We start from the raw sequence: 25812 nt of genomic DNA, 5'->3' as shown, positions 1-25812 counted from the left end.
GACCGCAGGGGCGAGTGACCTTGGCCCCAGGAAAGGGTCCCCAGGCCCCTGGAACAGGGTTATTAGACAAGATGGGGGTACCAGGGGCAGCCCCAGTGGCGCAGCGGTTTGGCGCTGCCTGAAGCCCAGGGTGTGATCCTGGAGATCCGGGATCGAGTCCCACGTCGGGCTCCCTGCATGGAGCCTGCTTCTCCCTCTGCCTGTGTCTCTGCCTCTCGCTCTCTCTGAATAAATAAATAAATAAATCTTTAAAAAAAAAAGATGGGGGTACCGTCCTTAGATGATCCAGAGGGTCCTTCCGGGGCTCCCACCATACTCGTGTCTCCCCATGGGTGAAGGGTCCGTGGGGCTGGGCAAAGTACCACAACTGTAGGTTACTTTCTGAGTATCCAAGACCCCAGAATTCCCTGCTCAGATGGACCTGAGTCTGCTCTTGAGAACCATGCAGACCTCTTCCCAACCCGTCCTCCCCAGAGTCGAGTACTTTCAGGGAGAAACAGGGCCAGGCCCAGGGGATGGCCCTTTGGGGACAGAGGGTGGCCCATGCCAAGAGCCTCCTCTTATGCCCCTTTCGCAGGCCCCACAGACAGTAGGGATCAGATCTGGATGGGGAGGCACACTTCCAGTGAGAGAGCCTCTGGCTGGGGAGTGGGACAGCATGGGGAAGCTGGGAGGGCGGTGGCACCAGCCCCAGGGGCTGCCCTGGTGTGGGAGTGCTTGAGGAATAAGAAGGGGGCACAGAGAACAAACGTCAGGGGCTCCCCACCCGCGTGGCCCCAAGCTGCCTCTCTCCTTCCCTGGTGACTGCGGCCTGGTGCACACACGCATGCATGCATCCGTTCATTCGTTGATTAGGCCAGCTTTCTGTGCCCGAGCTACGTGCCCGCCCTGTGGCCTGTGGCCTTGCCCTGCACAGCCCTCCCACCTGTGCAGCTGAAGCAGGCTCCAGTTCGGTCTCCACCACTCAAGAACTGTGTGACCGTGGCTCGACCCTTCCCCCTCTCTGGGCCTGTCTCATCTGTTGAGCGCATAACTCCCCCCATCCCGACTGCTGAGGTGCTGGAGAGGATGGAGAGAGGGGATGGCGTGCGTAGGAAAGTACATCACTAGATCACTAGTCACTACGTCAGGGACGAGTGTAGGAGGGTGGCCGGGAGATCGTGGGGACACAGAGGGCCGTGTACCTAACACCCCGTCCCACCCCAGATGTCAGTCATTAGTGGTTGTCAGTACGAAAGCCATGACAGATCTTTGATTTGCTGGTAGAAGAGAAGTACGGGTCGGTGAACTTGTTCCTTTTTTTTTTTTTTTTAAGATTTTATTTATTTATTCATGATAGACATAGGGGGAGAAAGAGGCAGAGACAAAGGCAGAGGGAGAAGCAGGCTCCATGCAGGGAGCCTGATGTGGGACTTGATCCCGGGTCTCCAGGATCACGCACTGGGCCAAAGGCAGGTGCTAAACCACTGAGCCACCCAGGGATCCCCGGTGAACTTGTTCCTGTGAGGGGCCTGTTGAGTCGAGATTATCTGTGTGTCTGTATGTCTGTGTGTCTGTCTCTGTATCTCTCTCCAAGTTGGGACCGTGGCCAGGGTTCTCCCCGAGAAGCACTGGGGGGCCCCCTTCCGATCTAGTCCTGAAGCTAGGACCTCAGTTTCTCTCTCTGTCAAATGGGGAGGATGCATCCCTGCAGTGAGAGGTGAGGAAGCCTTAGGGCGTGGAGGGGAGAACTGAGGGAAGAGATGGGACTGTGGGTTGGCCAAGTCGGGGCCTGCCCCAACAGGGGATGTGGATGAGGGGCCCACTGGAGCAGAAGCCCCTCAGAGGAGTGAGAAAAGTAACAGCTGAGGGAGCTTGGGATGGGACGGGTGCCTAGAGACCTGTGTCTGGTTCTGACTGCCGCTGACCTAAGCAGTCACCCTGGCTGCACCCCCTCCTCTCTGGGCCCCAGCGCCCCCTCTGTGGAGAGAGTGGCTTGGTCTTGCTGATTGCCCCTTTCATCTGGCCAACAAGGCGGACGGAGGCAGGACGACCTCGGCTCTGCTCCGTGGAGACAGCTGGCACCACGTGGCATCGCTGCCCATCTCCGCTCCTGATTAAACACTGGTGGGTGGGCCAGAAGCGCGGCTCTCTCAGGAAACAAAGCCGAGGTCTGAGGCCATAAATTGCTGAGGGCTCGAATCATCGATTGGTGCGCGTAGGAGAGACTACAGAACCAGGGGTGATACCTGGGAAATGCGGCCCATTCCTTCTGCCAACTGCCAGCTTAGCCCTCCTCGCAATAATGCTGACTATGCCCACCCATCTCTACTGAGCCCCTACTCTGATCCCAGAACTTTAATCATAATCTCGTTTCCTCCATGCACCAACCTGATGAAGGACGGGCAGTTATCATCCCCACTCTACAGCTGGGGAAACTGCTGGAAGCTCAGTAGCCCTCCCAGGACCCTAGGGCAAGACGGAGGGGGAGCAGTCATTGGTCCAACCCAGGTCTGGGGTCTCCAGTCTCTGTCCCTGCTCCTGCAGCTGCCTTGGCCAGGCCTCAGGACTCAGGAGTCAAGAGCCTGGTGAGCTGGACTCATCGCCTTCCCAGCCTATCTGTCCGGGTGGGAGGGCTGCCTCAGTTTGCTGGTAAACACCAAAACAGAGCTCTGGGGCCGCGGCTCCCGTCCCCAGGCCCACCCCAAGCCTGTGAGAGGACGGGTGGAGGTCTGCACACCGCACGTCTAAACTCCGAATTACTAATAACTAATAATTAAGCTGTTAAATGTGTTCTGTTCTAGTCTTCCTTCACAAATACACTTTATTCACCAGCTCAGATAATCCCCATCTTCCCACTTTGGACCCTGGCAACATGGTGGGTGTTGCTCCCAGGCCCTGCCCCTGGTTCTCCATATCCCAGGAGGCGCCCCCTTTTCAGTCCCATAGGCCGATGGCCCAATGACCACGTGAGACTTCTCTCGGTGCCCTCAGGAGGACAAGCCCTGGAAGTCGGAGGGAGTTCTGGGGTCCCGGGTACGGGGGGGTTGTGGTCTGGAAGGGTGCTCAGGCTCGGGGTGGGCTCAGCTCCTTGGCCCCACCAACTCCTCAGCCCAGGGCGGTGGCCAGAGCAGGACCCTGTAACCCGCGGGCCCAAGGTGGGGGCTGCCCACCAAGGCTAAGGGCAGGACAGCCCGCCCCCAGCTCAGGGACTCCGTTAGGCCGCACCCCTGAGCTCTGATTAAATGCTTTTCAGTACAATCCAATTTCCTCCTGACAGGCACTAGAAAAGCCCCGTCTGTCCACATGCACACATGCACACGCACACACACACATGCACACACACGCACACACAATGCATTTGGTGTTAAATACCCAATCAGGTCCAAAGATAACAGAGAAGGGCCAGTTCACTCCCAGTTTAATCAGATAAAATGCTCATTCATCGGCTCCTGCCAGCAGCTGACGTCTCCTCCTCCTCAGCCGCCAGGGCCCAGCAGGGTGGGGGTGCGGGAGGGGGGCTGGAGGGGGGCCCTGGGGGGGAGACATGGGCTAAGTAGGTGGGCTGTGCCTTTAAATCTTCAAGGAGGGGGGCCAGCACTGCCCACCGGGGACTAATTATCCTTCAGCCTTTCGCCAGCTCTTACTCAAACAGACAAAAGGGGGGCTCAGCAGCCCCGTGGCGGTGGTGCTAAGCAGTTTTTTTCACTCTCAGATATGCAAATGGGCGGCGGCCTGGTGGCCCCTCGGGATGGCTGGGGAGGGGGTGGTCGGTCCGGCAGGGGCTGGGGAGGGGGCTGGTGGCTGGGCCCCCTCGCAGGACAGTTTTGGAGACTGGAGGCATCTCACCCTCCCTCCTCTGGCTGCAGGTGGAGCCCTGCTTCACAGGGGGGGAGCCTGATGGAGGCCAAGAGGACGGCCCCTCCCTCTCCTTTATGGGGGTCGGGCCTCCCTCAGCAAGCTGGCCTGGAGACCAGGAGCTGACAGCCCAGATGGCGCCCTCCTGTGCACTTGGCCCCTCCCTTCTAGGACTTAGCCACCAGCTAAACTAGCCAAAGCACAAATCTAGTTGTTGCCCCTGCCATACACCTGTCTGTAGCTCCCTCACCTGGTGGCCCTGTGACCTCTGAAGCCTGTGCCCCAACCCAGAAGATTCCACCCATGCCTAATCTAAATGGTAGTCACTCAGTTCCAAGCCTTGGCTGCTCTGCTCGGCCTGCCTTATGCCCCCGCCTGCAGCCCCACTCCAGGTACCTGGCATACAGTAGGCGCTCGGTAAACGCGTCCAGGAAATGCATACAGTGCCCGTTCCTGGGCAGCCACATAACCCGGGGAGACGACAGGTCTGGATCAGAGACAGGAAGAGTGCCTTCTGCTTAGCCCCCGGCTGGCACCTACTAGAAGCTCAGTCTTTCCAGCTGTGAAATGGGGTGATGATAACCCTTTCCCTGCAGGCTGGCTGCCAAAGCTCCCTGCCTGGAGAGGGCTCGAGGACTTGTGAAGGGCCTCTGGCAGCTTATCAGTCACAGTAAGGTGAAGAGGACAGTGTGGGGAGAGGGCGGTTAGAGGCCACATGCCATCTCTCTCAGCCCCTCCAAGGCTCTCCTATCAGGCAACCTCCCTTGGGGAATCCATCCCCACTCTGGATGGGTCTCTGCCCAGCTGAGGATTTTACTGCCATCTCAGTAGGAGGGGCCTGGGGCCTGGACCCAGGGCTCCCGTGGGAGGGGAGCTTAAACACTCCGGGAGGCGGGTCCTGATGCAGGAGTGAAGAGGGGCTTAGTGCAGAAGGTCTGGCTAATCGGGATTTGGATTGTGAGACTGAAGCCGGGGCCTGAGGTGGGCAGGAGACAGGTATCCCAGGAGAAAGAGTGGGTGGCAGGGCAGGGGGGCAGGAGGGGGGTGACCCCAAGCAATGGGAGATGCCCTCGTGAAGCTCCCTCCCCTCACTGCTGCCTGTGTTGTGAATGTCTGGGCCCAGGAGGATGGATTCATGGGAAAGGATGAGTCATGAGGGGGGCAAGCAGCCAGGAGAGGCCGGGCAGCAAGCCGGGTGAGAAGGGTCTCTAGGGATCCCCGGGTGGCCCAGCAGTTTAGCGTCTGGCTCAAGGCATGATCCTGGAGACCCGAGATCGAGTCCCACATCTGTCTCCCTGCATGGAGCCTGCTTCTCCCTCTGCCTCTGTGTGTGTGTGTGTGTGTGTGTGTGTGTGTGTGTGTGTGTGTGTGTCTCATGAATAAATAAATAAAATCTTAAAATAAAATAGGCTTTATCTAAAAAAAAAAGCGGGCAGTCTCTAAAGGGACCAATAGCCATGAGACTCAAATCTCCAAAGGCAAAGTGTGACACCTGGATTTCCAGAAGCATTGCCCAGGAGTCCGAAAGCAGACGCACCTAGTGAAGCCTGGCAGAAATGGAGTACAGTGTCTAGTAACTCAGGGCTGGGGAGAATGTGCCAGCCTGGGCTGGAGGCAGGAGGGCAAACCAGCCGCAAAAGGTCTAGCCACTGAGGATGAGGGGTGAGGAGAGGACATAATAGCCCCTAAGAAGGAATCTAGCTGGGGTTGGGGAGGCAGAGACAAAGTAGGTGAGCTCCCAGGATGGGGACCTACATATGTCCAAACCCCAGCACCTATTAAGGGATTGCCCAGCCATGCCAGCCTCCCCTCCAGAAAGCCCCTGGAGTCTGCTCCTTCCAGCTCACCAGGCCTGGGCATTTGGAGTAGAAGACCCTCCCCTCTCCATGGACTCCCCCATTGCGGGCTGTCCGGGGGGGGGGGGGGGGGGGGGGGGGGGGGGCTAGGGTGAGCACGGAGAAAGAAGGAGCTCCAGCTCACCTCTCCCCAGTCCCTTCTCTATCCACCGCCTACCCCCCAACCCAGCTCAAGATTGTCTCGGCCTCCTTGGGTCCCTCCAGACACCCCCAGATGTCCTGCCTGGGGCTCCTACCCCACAGCAGAGACCTGGCCAGTGGCCCCCAGGACTTCTCCCCCAACCCGCAGCCCAGCTCTGGGGCTCCAGGAGGGGACACAGAATGGGAATTGGGGGCACACACACCTTCAATAGAAACAATAAAAGGGCGCAGGTGGGAAATAGCGAGCTTAGAATTCACACCTGGAGAACACAAGAACCTGGAGATGGTGCTCTGTGCCGGAATCCCAGTCCGCGGCGGCCAAAGCCAGCCAGGACACACCTATGATCCAACGGGTTGGGTTTATTGATTCATTGTGGCCAAGGGGTGGGGGGCATCGGGAAGGGTGGGTTGGAAAGGACAGAAAGGCTGCAGCTCGAGTTAGGCGACGTAGGGGTGTTCGAGGACGCGGGATTTCGCTCTGGTTGGATGCTCTCGGGACGCGGGGTGGTTCTCACCCGGGAGGCAGCAGGGGCACAACACGGGCTAAAACTGTCCTCGATAAAGAAGCAGCAGGCACTCAGTTTGGCCAGGGAAGGCTGCTGTGGGGTCATTTCTGTGGTTTGAACAATGTTCGTGTTTTATCTGTGTTCACACGTGGTTCCGAGTGGCCTTGGTTTTGTCTTGCTCCAGCACGGTCTGAGCGTGGCTTTGTATGAAGGGCGGCGGGGGGCTCAGTCAGTTGGGCGTCCAACTCTTGATCTCAGCTCAGGTCTTGATCCCGGGGTCCTGAGTTCAGGCCCCACGCTGGGCTCCCTGGAGGGTGTGGAACCTACTTACATTTAAAAAAATTTTTTTTTTTTTTTTTTAATAAAAAGAGGCCTCAGATGATGCTGTGAAGTGATGTCCGGCAGCAGGCCCAGGTGTAGCCGTGCAGGCCAGGCCATTGCTGGGCGCCAGGGCTGCTTGGCTCTCTCGGGGCCTCCGGCACGGTGACTGGGGACGGGGGGGGGGCAGGGGCGTGTGTTACACACGCACTGGTGCCAGGCACTGTGCTCAGCCCCGGACCGACTCTGCCCGCTCGGCTTCACCATATCCATCTCCCCATTGTACAGATGGGGAAACTGAGGCTCAAAGGGGCAGAGTGCTCGCCAGAGTCAATGCCAGCTGGAAACACCCCCGGCCCCGCGCCCTTGGCCTGAATCAGGCTGAGCTCCGTCGGCTTCACGGGGCCCGAGACCCTACAGTGCGTCCCCCAGGCATCCCGGTGGGGCCCCTCCTGCTGCAGGGGTTCAGCCCGGCTGTCACGGCCAGTCCCCTGGGCCCAGAGGTGTGAGGGGTAATGAGGCCCCGTAATTAAGGTTCCTGGAGATGCGGCCGGGAGATTTATAGACAGGCTCTGTCGATATGGCTCGGGCTGCGTCCGGGGAGAGCTAAGTGCTCGTTACAGCCTCGCCCCACGCCCGCCCTGCCCCCCAACCTCCCCAGGCCTCTGGCCGCCTGCGCAGCGCCTGTGTACACAGGCTTCGCTCAATTAATTTGCACTTGTTGGCACCATCTGTTCTTTTCCTGTGTCCTTATCAGGCATGTATGGGTCCTGCCTCCTCCTCAGATGGGCTCCAGAGCAGGGACTGGCTCCCCGCAGGCTGGGGCCCCTGGGGTGGGGCAGCTCCCCTCCCCCAGGCCGGGCTCCCCAAGGCGCGCCCAAGACCTCCTCCCCCTGCACCTCCCTCCCTCGCCTAGCGCTCGCCCTGGGGAGCTGTGCTGTCTGGCCCCTGGCAGGTCCCCCCCCCCCAGCCTGGCCCCTTCGGGCAGGGCCTGGCCCTCCAGAGGAAGCCCCGGGCCCCAGTCGAGCCATCCCCTGGAAGGCTGGCTGCCCCTGGGGGCTAAGAGGCCCCGGCTCCGGGCCCAGCGTGGCCTCCCACGGCCTGAGCTTTGGAAGGCGTCTGCTCCAAGAACAGTGACATCACTGAGTCACAGGGGTGGAGGGGTGAGAAGGCCCTGCCAAGTCTCTCTTTCTCTTGAGTACATGGGTCAAGGGGGCTCCAGGGGCCTGGACTTGGGCAGCCCCCAGAGCAGGGTGGGCATGGCCTGGTGGCCCCAGGATGCCAGGCAGATGGCCCAGCCAGACCAGTGAGTAAAGGCAACATCCCAATAACGCCTGCCCTTGGCTGTCTCCCCATCCCAAGGCTCTTGGTGGCTGGCATCCTAGCCCTACTCCTCTCGGGGCTGCTCTCGCCTCCAGAAGGGTCTCTCAGCAGCTGCCAGCTCTGCTGGACTGTGCCTCCAGTTTCCCCAGATGGCCAGGCTTTCCTGAGCCTGGGGGGGGGGGGGCGGTGAATGCAGGCTGGCTCTGCTGTGAGAGACTGGCAAACCTCTTGCCCTCCCTCTCGGGCTCCGGTGACCTGGGAAGCACGCTGGCATATTTACAAGGAAATCAGGCCTCATCCTGGGAGTTATATTTGGAAATTCATAGTCAGTATGTAGCTGCAGCCCAGCGCACCTCACCTGACTTAACAGGCTCCACAGTTGGGCCTTGGCCTGGCATTCAATGCCCTATGACTAGACCCTACAGCCACGCCAGCTTCATCTCCCACCACCTGTCCTCACTGTCTCTCTACACTTCCCCCGGGTGCCAGGCAGCTTCTAACATTCATACCTTTGCCCCTGCTGTTCCCTCAGCCAGGAATGCACCTCTTCCTCTCTCCTTTGGCACCTGGCAAACTCTTACTCTTCCTTCAAAACCCATTACCAAACTCCTTCTGGGATGGCCTCCTTCACACCTCTGCCTGCACCCCAGGGCATGAAGGGGCCTGGCTGAGGGGCTCTCTAACTACTACTGTGCTGATGTATCATGTCACACTGTGCCTGCTGCCACATTAACTACAACACAAGCTCCTCGAGGATGATACAAGCTCCGAGCCTTGGTCACATCTGTATCCCTGGTGCCCAAATGGGGCTACTAGAGAGTATGTGTTGAACTGGAGCGTGCCCAGCATCTTTGGCCTGGGCTGGGGGAAGGGCAGTACTCACGGCCCCCCATAAATAGAAGGTGACTCCCCCTTGTTCCTCTGGCTGCCCACCAGTAGGGTCATGGAAGCCTCAGGTGGGCAGCAGGCTCATTAGGGCAAATGCAGCACTGGGGAGGCACACAAGGAAGGGGCTTTGCCCAGCTCCCTGCCCACCCTCCCCCCATCGGGCCCTGCCCTGGGCCCATCCCAGGGACCCAGGAGTCCTCTGCCATGGACGATTCCAAGTATCCTGCCCAGGCACGTGGGTGGGGGGCTGGGATTCAGCAGGGTGGTGAGAGGCGAGGGGGGTTCAGGCCTACCAAAGTGTTTCAGGCCCACTGGTGGCATATCCGCCAGGAGAGGGTCTTAGGAATGCAGACTCATGTTCAGCTGGCACAGGCTGGGCCTGTAGGCCCTGGTGTCTCAGGCTCCACACAGCCCACGTGCAGGGGTTGCAGATCCCTGGGGGCCCATAAGCCTCAGCCTAGGCTGGAGCCCAGGCCCACAGCTGGGCAGGGTTCAGAGACACGGGGCGGCATGCCAGAGCAGTGCTGTGGACCTCCTCAGTCCCGGCCTCTTCACCACTCCCGTGTGTCAGACCTGTCACCGGGACATGCTGTTTCAGAACAGCCTCAAAGTGTAGGAGCCAGGCCTAGGACCTGGGGGATGGCGGGCGGGAGCTCAGCGGCCACTGGGGACCCATACGTGCCCTGCCCCGAGCTCCCCTGAGCTGGGGGTCCAGCCTTGGTGAGTAAGTGGAGAACACAGCCCTGCCTTCGTGGGCCGGAAGGCCAGCTGGGGACAGGAGCCAGCCCCAGGCTCCACGGGCACTCAGCGCTCCCGCCTCACTGCCCTCCCCTGCAGGATGGGCACAGAGGCAGCTGCCCTGAAGGACAGACCTGCAGGGGCGGGGTGAGGGCGCCTCCGTTCTGTGGGTGGAGGAACTACTTCCACTCTCCCCCCAACATCCACCCCCCACAGCTGTGATGGGCTGACCTCGAGGCCATGCTGGGTGAATCGAGCCCCCTCCCGGGTCACCAGGAGTCTCTGTGCGCCCCTCTTCCTGCTCCCCCTCCAACCTGCTGCCCCGTGCTTCCCACACCCGGTGGGAGGAGGCTCCCCACCCCACGGAGAACCCTAATCCTGACATGGCACCTGTCTGCTGTGTCTCCCCACGCTTTCAGAGGCGGGGGCTCCTTAGCACCCATTTGATTTTTTAGAAAAGATTTGTTGATCTATTTGAGAGGGAGGGGGAGAAAGCACAAGCAGAGGGAGGAGACAGAGAGGGGGAGAAGCAGGCTCCCCCCTGAGCAGGGAGCCTGACGAGGGGCTCAGTCCCAGGACCCCGAGATCCTGACCTGAGCTGAAGGCAGACGCTTAGCCAACTGAGCCCCGCAGGTGCCCCTCACCCACGTTATAGTCTCTGAGTTCGGATAGGTCCCCCTGGGACTTCAAGGGGCAGGCTCAACACTTTGGGAGAGACATCCCCCCCTCAGCATCCCGCGCTGGCCGTGCATCCAGTGCTAGACCCCTAAGGGATCTTGATGCTCCCCTGCCTCCCGCCAGGGCAGGGCTGGAAGACAGCCGTGTCTGGGCCTGGCTGAGCGCCGCCGATGCCCCCACGTGGTACATTATTGATGGGGCCTCTAATTGTACGTTTCCCAAAGTCTACAGGCCTTTGATGAAAAATTCATGGCATGCCTGAGGATAGGAGCGGATTCAATCGATGGGCAGCGCGGCGGGCACGGGAGCACTGGGCCCCTCTCAGCGAGGGGGTGGCTGAAGCCCGGGTGGGGAGGGGGCACCCGTGTGGCATTGCCTTGATCCGCGACTTCTGGCCCCAGGTCTTAGGATGGGAGGCGCATACACAGCAGAATACAGCAGCCCGTTCCCCCTGGCAGAGTCGGGGGGCATAGGCGCACATCTGGGACGCCATCTGGGTGGCTGGTGCCACCCAGAGAGAGTGGCCGTCTCCATCACGAGCTCATTTTCACTTTAGAGAAGTATTTGACCCCCTGGAGCCCCCATGAGTCACACAGAGGTGGGAGTAACATTCCCAGTAGCACATCTGTGCCAGGGACCCTGCTTGGAGCTTTACGCTCACAAGCTCATTAAATTTCCCACCGCTCCGGGAGAGTGGAGAGGTCATGCTCTCCACCTTACAGAGGATGAAACTGGCTCCGAGAGGTTCAGGACTACCCTGACCAACATCACACAGATAATGAGCAGTTGAGCAGGGACGAGAACTGAGCCCTGAGCAAACATAGGGCCCACGGTCTTTCTACTGCTCCTTGAGTAGAGCCACAAAGCACTGTGCGGCTTGTCCTGTCCAACTGTCCTATTATACGAAGGAAGTAACCCCACTAAGAAAAAGGATCTCTCCAAGGATCTCCAAGTGAATTACATGAAAACTGAGGCCTGCAAATGAGCAAGCCCTCCCCACCTCTGCACCAGCAACAGAGGCCAGAGGCCCCCCATGCATGTGGAGTCTGAGCTAGCACGCAGCAGCCAGGGGTAGGGGGCTCCTTAGACCAGGGCGGAGCCTTTGAAACAGATCAAGCTGCCTGCCTTGGACTGTCCAGTCGGGGATTAGTACTGTGCCACCACTGAGGCCCCAGACCCCTGGCATTCACTCATCTGTTTGTTAAGTAGGTGAAGGAATATTAATGGAGTCCCAGCCCCGTGCAGGCACTTAGCTGGGTGTAGATGGGGTGCCTCTCGGGAAAGGCTGTGGGGCCAGGCTTGCCTGAGACAGACAGTCTGGACCCAAAACAGTCAGGGGAAAAAGCCAGACAGACCCCCTCCATGCCCTTGGAGGGGGTCTCTGCAACCCAGGCCAAGGGTGGTGCAAACAGATGGCTGCCTTAGTGACCAAGACCGTTTCTAGGTGGTGGGCTGCTCTGTTTGGGTTTGTTTTCCCTTGCTTCCCAGTGAGTTCCTTTCAAAAACATCCACCCATGTCTCGGCTGAACTAAAGGGAAAGGAATTTGTCCAGACCATCAGGAAAGCAGAGATGGGAAAGCCCGGGGGGCCGGCATGGGGCCTGAGACCATGCTGTCCAGCTGCGAGAGGAGCCCAGCCCGGCTGTGGTGGGGAGATCGCTGAGGGGGTGGGGATGGGGGAGCAGAGAGCAAGGAGGTGGAAGCGGAGAAGGGGGGCACTGAGGTACGGCTACAGGGCAGGCTGGGGGCAGAGGGTTGCAGAGGGTTCTGGCAGGAGACAGAAAGCCAGAGCCCTCCGGGCCTGGTCCCTTCCTGGGCTCCTGGCCCCACCATCTCCTTGCAGTTCCCTGGCCAAAGAATGAGCCTAGCCTGACGCCAGCTACCCCACCCAGATGCTCCCCACCCTGGAACAGAAGGGAAGTGGCCCCTGGAGCCAGCCTGCTCCAGCCTGGGGCTGGGCTCAGTCACCAAGCAGACACTTGTTGTGGCAACGGTCCCTGGGGACGCATCCCAGGGAACAGGACAGCCAGCAAGAAAGATGGGGGAGCCAGAGTCCCCAGCCCCTCCGGCCCCCAAAGCTGCCCCAGGCCTCCCGGACAGCGGCTCTGTAAGTCTGCCTCCACACCCGCTGGTTCTGGGAGGAGGGGTTTACCTAGAGGGCAGGTGAGTTGGGGTGTCCCGCCTGGCAACCAGAAGTGTTCCCAGAGCGAGCACAGGGAGGACCAGAAGATCAGGCCTGCGGGCGTTGGCCCCCCTAGGCCCCTGGTCCCAGGAACCTTCCACTGGGCCACCAGCCCCAGCCCCGGCCACCTGAGCCCACACCTGGGAACCCCGAAAGGGAAGACAAAGGGCTTCTGGGAAAATGCCTTAAAGTGACCATTGTCTCCTCCTCTTGGAGGTCCAGAGCCCTGCATCCTAGAAAGTGCCTGGGCCTGGGCCAGCGGGGGCGGGCAGGCGGGTGGGCAGGCAGAGAGGGCTTGCAGTTTGGGCCCAGCTCATGGGGGCTGTGGGGGCGTGAGGTAGACGAGAGCTTGGGAGAGGAAGTGGGTCAGCCCTGGCCAGGGCCCTATGCTGCCCGCCTCGGTGACACCTGCTCCCTGGGACCCCGGTTCCCAAAGCATTTGCTCTTCCTCTGTGGCAAGAACACCATTGCACACCCTAACCCAGATCATCACCCCAGCTTGCCCATGAATGTCTGAGCAGGCAAAGGACTTGCTTAAGGTCATTCAACAGATGTGGGCAGAGGCTGGATTAGAACCCAGGGTTCTAGACTCTAGACAGGGCTCTCTGCCTACCCATCACCCCCACCCCTGGCCACGTGGGATAGTCAGAGGCAGCAAAGCTCTAACCAGAGAGGATTACGGCAGGAGGCGACCCGTGGGATCAGGGGAGCAGGGCCCGCGAGGCCAGAGCTGGGGCCGAGCCCCTCACCAGCCCTGTGAGCGCCCAGCCCTGTACTTCCTCAGGCCCCAAGCTGAGTCCAGGAGAGGCAGGGCTCTGAGCCACAGACCTGAGGAGGAGTGACTAATGGTTGGGCTCGGGGTCTGGGGGGTCTTCTTGGAGGAGGAGGGCCCAGGGTAGAGCCTTGCAGGTGGGATAGGATTCTGGGAGGCTTGGGAGGGGAATTGGAATAGAACACAGATGGGCCTCCAGGAAGCCCACGTCCAAGTCAGCCCCACCCCCAGCCTCATTGTCTGGACCCCTTCCAATTAGCCCCCCTGGCTCCAGCCTGGCCAATTAGGCTGGGGCCAGGGTAAGCGCAGGACAAGGCCTCCCCACCCCTCTGAGCCTCACTGTGCGGAAGCACAAAAGGCACCATCTCTGAGGCAGCAGAAAGGAAAATAAAGAACAGTAGGAAGAGAAAATGCACTCCTTTTGTTTCTTTGCCATAACCTTGGGCTGAACAAAGAAGCGACTGCCTCCCCCTCGGGGAACCTGTGTTAAACAGCAATTTGCACAGAGTCGCTTATGATTTGGAGACTCAGCTGACATTCAAGGGGAACCGGGAGCAGGGATCTGGGGCCAGCAGGGCCCTGGCTCTAGGACCTTCTGTAGCTCTGGACTGCCCTCGATCCTAAAGCAGAGGCCCTGGCTGCCTCAAGAGTGTGGTGGGTGTGTGATCCTCCAGCCACGGCACCCTCAGGCGCCCAGGGCACCCTGCCTTCTGCCAAGCCTGCCAAGTGCAGCTTGGAGCCCAGCCCCTCGCCCTTGGCCGTGCATCGTCTCCGACCTAAGTGGGCCAGCCCCGCTCACATCCCCTCCAGCCGATGGGGCTCTCGGGCCTCCCTGGTCCTCCTGCCGGTGGTGATGAGGTTCAAAAAAGAATGAGGAAAGGAAGAGTCTAGTCTCACGGCCACAGATTTCTGCTGTCACACTGTTCCATGGGACAGAAGGGGAGCCCCACTGGGTCGGCAGTGGCCAAGGGCAGAGAGGTCATGGATTTAGTGTGTGACCCTGGGTGTATCTATGAGTGAGGGGATCCTTGGCCAGCATGGGCCCTGAGCCCCGGGAAAGGCCCCCCCTTTCAGCAGATGTTTAGCACAATCCCCCTCCCCGGACCCTTCACGCCCTGCCCCCTTGAGGCAGCGCCCTAGAACTGGGCCCTTGCTCAGAGCTCGGATCTCAGGATCCGGGGAAGGCAGTACCAATTGCACAGGCTGCACGTATCCATTTCATTTTAAAGAGATGAGGCTAAGTCCCATTCTAAGGAAACCTTAGATTGGCCGAGAGTGGGCTCTCAGGCATCCTGAGGGGACCTGCAGGAACTCCGTCCATCAGGTGATGGCAAATCTGGCCGGAGCAGTGTCGCCAGTCCAGGGGGCGCCCGCCTGGCCCTCTTCCCCACCCTGGGACGGCCACTAGAGTCTGCAGAGGGGAGGGGAGGCCCTTGCATGCTGTCGGGGTCTCCTGGGAGCTGGAGGGAGAGCGTATCCGTAGTCCCTGGTGGGAAGGGGAGCTCTGGGCTGGGGGCAAGGGGATCAGGGATGACTTCCTGACTGAGGTAACAAGGCTTCAGAGATAGAGAGGGGCCAAGGCCCAGGGTGGCCGGCCCATGGTCGGAGCGGTCATGGCCAATTTCTGAAGGGGTCTAACTTTGCCAAAACAGATGGCCTTGAAGTTCAGAACTGGAAGTTCATCACAAGGGCACGTGGGAGCCATAAAGGGCTGCAGAGCACAGGGACAATGTTCCATTAATCTACTGCCGCGTAGCAAACCAGCAAACCGCCCCAAACATCGTGACTTGAAGTGACCACTTTTCCCGTATTCTCTATCTCTGTTCTTTGCATCAGTGGCATAGTGGGGCGGGCTGGTCTCTACCCACCCGGACCCGGAGGGCAGGGGGCCAGAGCAGCCGACGCTGGGGTGTGGCTCCTCCCCCACCCTTAGTTGGGGTTTCTCAAAGCCCCGGGGTCTCGGGGTGGCAGGGTTTCTTCCCTGGGGGACAGCAAGTGTTCCAGGAGGGAGGCAGCAGCCGCGAGAAGTCCCGGAACCTCACCGTGCACAGTGCGCGGTGCCCTTGCAGTTCTCTGAGACTGGCCCAGGTCCAGGGGGAGGGCGCTTCGACGCCACCTCTCCCTGAGAGGAGCAGCACAGCGTTGTTAGCCATCTTTCACCTGCCAGACAGGGTGCCTGTGCTTTGAGCACAGAGAAAGCCCAAAGAAGCAGAGAACCAGGAGGCCTGCCTGTAGGAGGAGGCTACAGAGATCAGACCAGCTGGCCAGTAGCAGTCGGAGAGGGAATGCCACCAGGAGATGCCCCTCCAAGCAGAGGAAATCCCGGGATGGGAGTGGAAACACTCTATTATTGGCTGGGTTCAGGCCCCTCTCAGGCTGGTGTAGAGGTACAGCAACGCCAGGAAACAAGCTTCGTCAGACCTGGGGCAGGGAAGTGGGGGTGCGCAGTGGGAGGTTGGCAATCTCTCTATCTCTGACTCAGAAAAGCAGCCCGGATGGACCCTAAGAGTGCGTCACGGCTTGAAGGGGATCACACGGGCCTGGGTGATGTGTAGACTTGCCCTCCCCCGGGAGACACGGGGCCCAGGACAAACAGCACCAGTCCCAGGGGAAGGGGCAAGGTCGAGGGCAGAGTGGCACCTTACCCGGCCCCCTTAAAGACCGTAGCCCCAGTTCTCCCGCCGCAGGTTGGCTCTCTGGGCCTATAGGACAGTCCTTCAGCCTCGACCAGTGAGCCCCACGTCACCGCAGCTCTGGCAACTGTTCCCTGTGGGCCTCAGCTTCCTCCCTGGGAAGTCAGAATGAAAATGCTTCCCCTGCAGGCTCCTTGTTTGAACCAGAGAAAAAGTAGGGAAAGGGCCTGGCCAGGGCAGGTATTCACCAAGGCGGGGTGGGGAGCGGGGGTGCAGGGCAGGAGGGGGCTCCGGTTATCAGGCCCGTGGCCCTTGCGGGCCCCGCCTGGGCCTAGTGTTCATAGTGTGACTTCCGAGGTGGATAGAAGGATCTGGTCTGATTTGCAAAGACTTAGGGTGTGTGGGTGCGTGCGCGTGTGTGTTTAGTACACTTTGTAGACGACACCCAGGTGTCGCGGGGTTTGGCACTTGCTGTATCACCGTGGGCAAGTCACCGTCCTCTCTGGCTCCATGGGCGATTTTTGGCAGAGGACACCCATCAGGAGTCCGAGATGGAGTTCACAGGCAGCTGCGGGAAGATGAACAAGGACCTTTCGGAGGAAGGACAGGTGTGGGGCTGGACAGCAGGACAGCAGGACAGCCCCAGCCTCTCCCCCACCCCCAGCGCCACCCCCACCCGCCGGAGCTGAGCCGCTCCGCCCATTCCCGCTCGCTGAAGGCAGAGCATCTGTGGGAGGCGGCTGCCCTCTGCGGGCGGCAGAGGCAGACAGCAAGGCCGGAGCCCGGGCTGCCTGCGGGGCCTGGGGGTGCCCCGAAACCCAGACCTTAGAGGGCTGCTCAGGGAAGGGCAAAGGAGGGGAGGCGAGTGCTGGGCCCAGCAAACCCACCGCCGGGTTCAGGCTCATTACCGCCCCCCCCCTGCGCTCTGCACCCACTCCCCCCACTGCAGAGCCCTGCCACCCTCACTGCCTCGGCTCAGACACCTGTCTACACCTGCCCCAGCCTCAGGCTTCTTCCTTCTCCTTGGAGAGTAAAGTCCCCCCCTGCTCCTACCCCCGCTCCAGCCCCAGCCCTCCATACGCTCCTCACTCTCCCAGAAGTCCTCTCTCTGTGTACCCCCACGTCTCTCCCCTACCCTGTGTCCCCAGCTCCCTCTGTCCCTTCTCAACCTCACTGTACCCCTCACCCCATCCCCCACATTGTGGCATTCAGAGCCCTGGCCAGGGTGACCCCTGCTCACCCCTGGTCACCCCCTCGAGGCTGCACCCAGAGGCTCTCTCTGCAGATCAGAAGAGAAGCTATTGAGCCTTTTCACCTTTTTTTTTTCCCCAAAAACCTAAATTGTGAAATGTGACCCACATGGGTTGCGTCGAACACACACACACACAACCACAACCAAATTCTTATAAAGCAGATGCTCCTGTAACCACCGGCCAGGTCACTAAATAGAGCATCGCCAGCACCCTGAAGCCCTTCGTGCCCCCTCCCCTAGACAGGACCTGAGCACAGGCCCCTTGCCTGGCTTCGGGCCTCTATCCTGTCACCAGCCAAGTGTGCCTCCCCGGCCTGCATCCTAACAGCCCATGGCTTGGCCTTTCTCTAAAGGGCATCACACCCGCATGTCATCTTGCGTGTGGCTCTCTTGTTCCACTTCACGTGTGAGATCCGTCAGTGAGGCTGCCCGGGGCTCGGGTCCTTTTCATGGCTGCGTGGTGCTGCTGCGTCCCTGCGCCCTGTCCCAGAGGAGGTCCTCAGCATCTCGCCAGCTCTTGAATGCTTTGAGGACGGGGTTTCCTCTTTGTATCCAGGTTTTAAGGTCATCTGCAGGCGGCAGGCGGAGCATCTCTTTTACCCAACGTACCGTTACCCAAAGACCCTCCTTTCTGAGCTCTGCGGCCTTGGCTTTGCCAGCCGCTTTCTGGCTCTTGTCCTGAACTTGAGGGCTCCTCTCCTGTTGCCGCTTTCCTTTATCCTGGAGTGCCCCCCCCCCCCATTCTATACTTCCCTAGCCTCTGGAAAATCTTCCAAGGCTTCCCTTGAACCTCCACAGGCTGCCCTCCCCACCCCACCTCCAGCCATGATGCTCCCCAAACTTGACCACCCTCAACTGCCTGTGACCACCCCTCACCCCACATGCCTCATGCCTCCCCAGGCGGCACCTCCTCCTCCCCACTGGGTGCATGCATCTCTTCCCTGTCCCCCAAGACCACAGACCCCTCCTCCTCCTCCTCCTCCTCCTCCTCCTCCTCCTCCTCCAGCCCCTGCCCTCATCTCCATGCCCGCTGCCTCTGCTTGCTCAGGTCCCATTCTTGTCGCTGGCCCACTGCGCCTGGCCTGGTTCCCTCTGGGCTGGGCAGGCAGGGAGGGTCTTATCACGCACACGCACATGCACACACACACCTGCCCTGTGTCTTTGGCCCTTCAGTGACCCTACAGGACAAGTCCAAGCCCCTGACACTAGCCCTCAAGGTCCTCTTCTGTTTGCCCTGCCCCCTCTCTAGCCACACCCCTGCACTCTCCTCCCTGAACCCTTCTTTCCAGAAATTGCCCTGCTTTGTTCCTCATCACATACACACCTCCCTGCCTTTGGCACGGTGTCTCCTCTGCCCAGAGAACCCACCCCCACACCCCCACCCCCACCCCCACGTAACAGCTTCTCATCCTCAAGAGTCAACTCAGATTATCAATTCCTCCAGGAAGCCTCCCAGCCTAGGTTAAGAGCCTCCTTTGAGCTCCCCCCTGTCACAGGCACTTCCTGCCATCTCCTGTGTAGATAGGACACCCCACAGGCCGGGAGGGACAGTCGGGCTCCTCTGTGCTCCCTGGCCCCCCAGCATGGAACAGACCTGGCACAGAGTGGTGCTCAGCAAGTGTTGGTTGACTGCATGAGTAGGAGCTGCTTCCAGCCTGGGCTTTATAACTGAGTCTCTGTGACTTTGGGCCTCAAGGCATTTCTGGTCAACCTGGCCGTAGTGGCTACAGGTATGTTTAAACGCCCCCACTTGGATGACACCCCTCAGATCCCACCATAAGAATGTCTGAAGGGGGAGGGGGGAGTAAGTATTGTTCTCTCAGGCTCTGATGAAAGATAACCACGACCCTTTCTTTTTAATTAATGACGAGGAGAGGGAGGAGTGGGCAGGCTCCCGGGTCTGTAACATGGGTGATGTCATACCTTCTATGCCTGGTACCCAGGGCTAGTATAAGACTAATTTTTTTAAAGCACTTGTAAGGGGATACCCAGGTGGCTCAGCAGTTGACTGTCTGCCTTCGGCCCAGGGCGTGATCCTGGAGTCCCAGATCGAGTCCCATGTCGGGCTCCCGGCATGGAGCCTGCTTCTTCCTCTGCCTGTGTCTTTGCCTCTCTCTCTGAGTCTCTCATGAATAAATAAATAAAATCTTTTTTAAAGAATAATAAAGTAAATAAATAAATAAAAATAAAATAAAATAAAATAAAATAAAATAAAATAAAATAAAATAAAATAAATAAAATAAAATAAAATAAAATAAAATACTTGGCAGGTGGTACAGGGACCGGAGCCAACGTCGTCCTCTGGGCTAGGGCCCGAGCTAACCCTCCGCACACCCACTCACCCTGCAGCTGCCCCCAGTTAGGGCTATTTTCCCGCTCCACGAATGAGGACCCGGAGGCTCAGAGCTCAGCTGCCCCCCTCGCAGGGTAGCAGAGGGGTTATTTGAATCTGGGGCTACCTGATGCTTCTCACCTCAACAGAGCCTGAGAGCCCAGAGTCCTGTGAGGGGCCTTGGGGTGAGAGCGGCACAGAGGGTGCTCGGGGTCAGACACGGGCAGAGTCGGTGTCCCCAGAGAATGTGCTAGCCTAGAGGGGAGGCGGGGAGAGCGGGCACCCTACCCACCAGCTCCAGAGCAGCCCGGGAACTGGGGGAAGGAGAGGGCAGAGAGGCAGAACCACAGTGGGAATCTGGGACGCGGTGTCGTGATCTCAAGGCCGGGCTGTGACGCAGAGCGCGGCCCTGGGCCGAGAGCCTAGCCGGGCTGCGGGGACAGGTCAGGGCCTCGTTGCCGAGGTCGCGCTGCTCAGCTGCGGAGGTGGGTGAAGCTGAGAAGGGAGGCGCAGCGCTGGGCGGCCACTCCTCTGGGCTCCATGGCAGAGGGCGCTGGCTGGGCCAGAGGCGCAGGGAGGCAGGCCAGGGTCCTCTCCACCCTCCCAGGGAGGCGGCACCACAGACAGCAGCAGGCCAGGGTGCCGAAGCGGCCTGTGGGAGGTCTCTAGGGCTGAGTTCCAAGGCGCAGAGTCCCAAAGGACCTGCTGCCCTCCCCCTAGCAGGGGCCATCTGGCTGAGGCGAGGACACCCCTTCGGGAGTCATGCTCTCCCTCCGCCTCCTTTTCCCTTGCTCTGAGTCTCAGCTCTCTTCGTTTGTCAGGAGGGGAGGATGTTAGAAAGAGAGGCTCGCTCACCCCCAAGACCGTGGAACTCGAGAACAATAGGACCTAAGAGCGGGCCCGGATGAGAGGAGGGGCGACCCCCCCAACTCCCTGCATGCACACGTGCATACGTGCACACGCACACCCCCATGTGGACGATAAGAAGACGAGGGGCAGTTGTGGGAACGGGGGTTCTCATGTTCAGCATGAGCGCGGGCATGAAGGAGGGCACGAGAGTCTGTGCGGGAGGGGAAGCATGGCTCCCATGCCTGAGAGAGGCCTCCATGCGAGCCCTCAGACTTGGCATCTGAGTTGCCACAGCGCTGGAAGGAGACTGGTCCACACCTGAGGAGATGGCTGGGACCAAGGCCAGCCAGGAGGATCTCAGCCCGCCACCCGCCCACACCCCGACTGCCAGGCCTGGGGCTCCAGCATCTGGCAGAGCTGTTCCCTGCTCGGGGCCGCTGTCCCCCTACCCCTACCCTGGGGACTCCGTCCTCGATCAGGGAGGCCCATGGCTCCCTGTGGAGCAGATGGGAGAACTCCTTTCACCTCCACCCCGAGGCAGTCTTGACCTCAGAGACAAAGGACAGAATGGGGCTTGAGGACATCAGATGGACACTGGCCACTCCCCCATCACTGCCACTCAACTTCTGTAGACCAGTTGAGCTCAAGTCAAGCCAGGACTCATTCTTTCTTCTCTCTGGGTGAGGCCTCCACCCCTTCTCTATCAAGGAGGTACAAGGAGCATAGCTTTTTGAGTAGAGTTGGATTCCAGGGCTAGAGCCACATTTGCAAACCAGTTGACCTTGGACATGTCCCTAAGCCATCAGAGTCTCACAGGATCCTCTGAGGCATTGTGTAGGCCCCTAACAAGGATCAGTATTCATGCTTCTCCTCCTCAGAGGGCCCTGCCAGGAGGCGGAGCAGAACCCTCCCTGCGCTCCACAGAAGTCTGGACAGGGCCTCACAGCAGGAGGAGGGGCCATGAGGGCCTGGGGGCAGGGCCCACTGGGAGCATCCAAACTCAGGACTGAGAAGAACCCATTACTGCTGAGAGCTGGGAGGGTCCCCGGAGGAGAACCACGATGTGGAGGCTTCGTGTACATAAACAGACTTGAGCCAGGATTCATTTATTTTTGAATTTGTTAGATGTTTTTAGCTTTTTTATGTGAAGTACACACATTCAAACAAATGCACAGAACATAAGCATGTTTGCTGCAATGATTTATCACAAAGTGAACATGTGTGTGTAAGCCCCATGTGTCCCACAGGTCAAGAAGTGTAGCACTGCCAACACCCTAAAAACTCCCTCACACCCCCAGTCACTGCCCCCACTGCCCCACATAGATCTCACACCCTGACTTCTAACTCTAGTGCTTCAGATTGCCTGGGGTTTTTTGTTTGTTTGTTTGTTTGTTTGTTTGTTTAAGATTTTATTCATTTATTTGAGAAAGAGAGAGAATGTGTGCAGAAGCAGGGGGGACAGGCAAAGGGAGAGGGAGAAGCAGACTCCCCGCTGAGCAGGGAGTCAAGGGTTGGGGGGTGCTGCTCCATCCCAGGCCCCTGGGATCATGACTTGAGCTGAAGGCAGACACTTAACCAACTGAGCCACTCAGATGCCCCAAGTTTGCCAAATCTATATGGAATCCTAGGGTAGGTACTTCATGCCCAGCTGCTTTTGCCTGAGATTTTTTTTTTTAAGATTTTATTTATTTATTCATGAGAGACACAGAGAGAGAGAGAGGCAGAGACACAGGCAGAGGGAGAAGCAGGCTCCACGCATGGACCTGACGTGGGACTCAATCCCGGGTCTCCAGGACCAGGCCCTGGACTGAAGGCGGCGCTAAACCGCTGAGCCACCCTGGCTGCCCCTTTGGTTCGAGATCATGTGTGAGAGATTCCCCCCTGTGGTTTCATGTAGTTGGCGCTCATTTATTTTTACTGCTGTCTATATTCCATTGTATGAGTAGAGTGTGTCTCCATTCTAGGGTGATGGGCGTTTGTGTGATTTCCATTTGGGATTCATACAAGTGATGCTTCAAGGAATGTTCTTGATGTATGGATGCACTCGTTTGTGTTGGGTACACACACAGAAGTAGGTGAGAATCGCCTACATTCAACCTGAATAGTATCCAGTAGGCAGGTGTTTCCCCAAAGCAATGGTGGCCCTTCAGGTCCCCCCAGCAGTGAATAAGTATTCTGCCTGTTTCACACCCTCACCCACATTTGACACCATTGGAATCATTTTGTTCTGTTCTTGTCATTCTAATTGGTGTATCGTAGTATCTTCTTGTGGTTTTAAGTGACTAATGAGGGTGGGCACCAATTCACATGTTTATTGACTTATTCTATCAAGTGCCAGTTCAAATCTCTTGTCCATTATTCTCTTGGGTAGTCTATTTTTTCATATTAATTCGCAAAAGTTATTTTTCCATCTGAATATGAGCCTATAATCATCGTGTGTATTGCAAATATCTCCTACTGGTCTTGCCCATTCACCATTAAATATATTTTTAAAAGATTTTATTTATTTATTCATGATAGACACAGAGACAGAGGCAGAAACACAGGCAGAGGGAGAAGCAGGCTCCCTGCAGGGAACCTGACGTGGGACTCGATCCCGGGTCTCCAGGATCAGGCCCGGGGCTGAAGGTGGCACTAAACCAGTGAGCCCTCCAGGCTGCTCACATTAAATATTTTAATATTTTAAAGATATTAAAAGAAAATAATATCTTTTCATGAATAGAGGCTCTTAACTTAAATAGCCTAAACTTATTAATCCTTTCCACTCTGGTTTGTGCTTTTTTTGTGTCCTGTTGCTCAAAACCTTTCCCTCCCATTAGTTCTTAATGATATTCTTGGCCTTGTCTTTTAGAGGCCTTACTGTTTTACCTCTTACCCTTCGATCTCTACCTATCTGGAACTTAATGTTGTTTATGATATGTGAGAGCAGCCAAGTTTCCCTTTCCCTTATAGATATCAGATGGATGCAGCACCATTTACTACCATCGCAGTCCTTTCCCTGAAGCCCTCAAATGCCACCCTTGTCATGAATTAAGGGTCCATATACATGTGGGTCTGTTTCAAGTCTCTCTATCCTGCCTCTTTGGCCTACTTATCAATCTTTGCACTGATATAACTCTGTCTTAATTACTCTAGCTTTATCTTAAGTCTTGATAGCCAATAAAGCAAGTCTTCCCAACTGTTCCTTTTCAACAATATTTTAGCTATACTTTCCCTTTTATTTCTCACACATTATAGAATCAGCTTGTCTATTCCTACACACACACACACACACACACACACAGTTATTATTTTTATTGGGAGTGCATTGAATCCATAAATCAATTCTGGGAAGAACTAATTCTTTAAATACTCCATCTTTTAATCCATGAACATGGTATGACCCTCAATATATTTAGATTTAAATTTTTTTTAATTTAAAAAGAATGGATATGTTCTTATTAGAAATATAAAATTAGAGGGCAGCCCAGGTAGCTCAGCGGTTTAGCGCTGCCTTCAGCCCAGGGCCTGATCCTAGAGACCTGGAATGGAGTCCCATGTCAGGCTCCCTGCATGGAGCCTGCTTCTCCCTCTGCCTGTGTCTCTGCCTCCCTCCCTCTCTCCGTGTCTCTCATGAATAAATAAATAAAATCTTTTTAAAAAAGAAAAAAGAAATATAAAATTAGAGTGGAGTGCCTGGGTTGCTCAGTCAGCTAAGTGCCAGACTCTTGATTTCAGCTCAGGTCATGATCTCAGGGTCATGAGATCAAACACTGCATCGTGCTCTGTGCTGGGGGCATAGAGCCTGCTTAAGATTCTCTCTCTCTCCCTCTTTCTCTGTCCCTCCATCCCACTCCCCTATGACTCACATGCTTTCTCTCTCTCTCTCTCTCAAAAAAAAATATATGTATATAATATACAACTAGAAATGAAACAAGTATTCCTTTTTTTTTTTTTGAAACAAGTATTCCTTTCTCTTCCTAAACACAACAGTAGCCACTGTTCTTATGTATCTATATGCACACACACACACACACACACACACCAGTTTTAGATGGGATCATAGTAATTTGCCACGTGCTTTTTTGCTTTTTTATTTAACAATATTGTGTAGACATCTCTCTGTGTCAGAACAATTTATCTAGGTCACTCTTTGTAAGTACTGCCTGTAGCTAGAGACTGAGTGTGCCTGAGTAGAAATCTACAGACTGAACTCACTGAGCATCTTGGAACATGTTTTCTTGCATGTCTGTGTGTTCCTTTAGGAGATTTAATCCTATAAGCAAAGAAACCCATTTGGATACTGCTGTAATTATTCGGAGCATACATAATACAAGTCTGAGGTAGGCTGGGGAATGAGAAGAGGGATGAATTTCCCTTTCCAAAATAACATTGCTTCTTCTTGACAGTCCTGGGCTGTCAGTCACGGGACTGCCAGAAATGGAAGATGTAGAGCACGGCAGAGGAGTGGGCGAGGGAGCCCAGTGTGAGGGCAGCAGGGATGAGGAGGAAGGGGCCTGACCTGGTGATTAAAGCAGCCACTGAGCAGAAGTGGGGCGAGAAGAGAATAGGATGAGAAGCCAAGTCATACTTGTCCTGGGAAGGGTCCTATGCCGGTTGCCACACAGACTGACTCTGAGCTTTGAGCTAACCCTGTGATTAGCCTGTAAGAGAAATCTGAAGTTCAAGAAGATGAAGGGACCTGTCTGAGCTCAGTGAGTCAGTGTCCACACTGGGCTTCTGACCAAAACCTGACCACAAAGCCCCTGTGTCTTTAAGCTGAGCCTCTTAGTGAACAATGCTGGGCCCAGATGGGCCGATCTAGAGGTGCCAAGGCCTGGAACTCAACTGGGGCAGGTGCTGGGGAGATGGGCCCCACACTGGCACCAGTTAGAGGGAGTCTGGCCAGAAGGCTAGACAGTGGCAGGTGACAAGTGGTGTCTGATGAGTCCCTGCTGTCTGGGAACCCTTCTCTAAGGAGCCAGTGGCCCACGGGCAGCAGGTTGGAGGCAGTAGCTGGGAGCCCATCTACATCCCCAGTCAGCAGGGGGCCCACGTAGGAGTTGGGAGCAGAGCTCCGCTTCCTGGAAACTTGTGCGCCTGGTGGGACCTAGGAGCCCTCACTCCCACATGCCAGGCCTCCGAAGCCTCAGGAAAGCCATAGGCCACCAGGGCTTAGCAAACTGCCAGCCTCACTTCCCTCCTCCCACCTCCTCTCCCTCTATCAACCTTCCTGGTCTCATATTTTGAATCCCTCTTTCATATTTATATTTAAGAAACTTCCTTTTAAAATTTTTTTCTAAATAACAGTAGGGAATTTTTGTATTACAAAACAAATGTCATTAATGTAGTCCATTCATCTCCTACACATACATGAAGGTAGACGTTAATTTTTTCCCCACACCAAGATTATCGTGATCATCCTTTTTAGGAAGCTGCTTCTACCACTTATTTTTTTTTTAAGATTGTTATTTCTTCATAAGAGAAACACAGAGAGAGGCAGAGACACAGGCAGAGGGGGAAGCAGGC

The 25812-nt window shown here is 57.2% G+C and overlaps 1 protein-coding gene across 9 annotated transcripts in view; it reads left to right on the top strand.

Moving 5' to 3' along the window:
• CCDC33 (coiled-coil domain containing 33) overlaps nt 1–25812 on the top strand; it is a 104932-nt gene that overhangs the window by 71829 nt on the left and 7291 nt on the right. Inside the window, exon 1 of one of the 9 annotated variants that reach the window (XM_025983448.2) lies at nt 12280–12391. The exons of the other annotated variants lie outside the window; for them this stretch is intronic. Within the exon in view, the coding sequence (XP_025839233.1) occupies nt 12323–12391 (69 nt within the window). The 5' untranslated portion in view covers nt 12280–12322. Of the gene's footprint in view, nt 1–12279; nt 12392–25812 lie in introns of those variants that run through there. 9 annotated transcript variants of the gene reach the window in all.

Source organism: Vulpes vulpes, unplaced genomic scaffold, assembly GCF_048418805.1.
Source record: "Vulpes vulpes isolate BD-2025 unplaced genomic scaffold, VulVul3 u000000678, whole genome shotgun sequence".
Lineage (NCBI taxonomy): Eukaryota > Metazoa > Chordata > Mammalia > Carnivora > Canidae > Vulpes > Vulpes vulpes.
The sequence above is the reverse complement of the archived record's forward strand: the minus strand, read 5'-3'. Positions and strand labels throughout refer to the sequence as shown.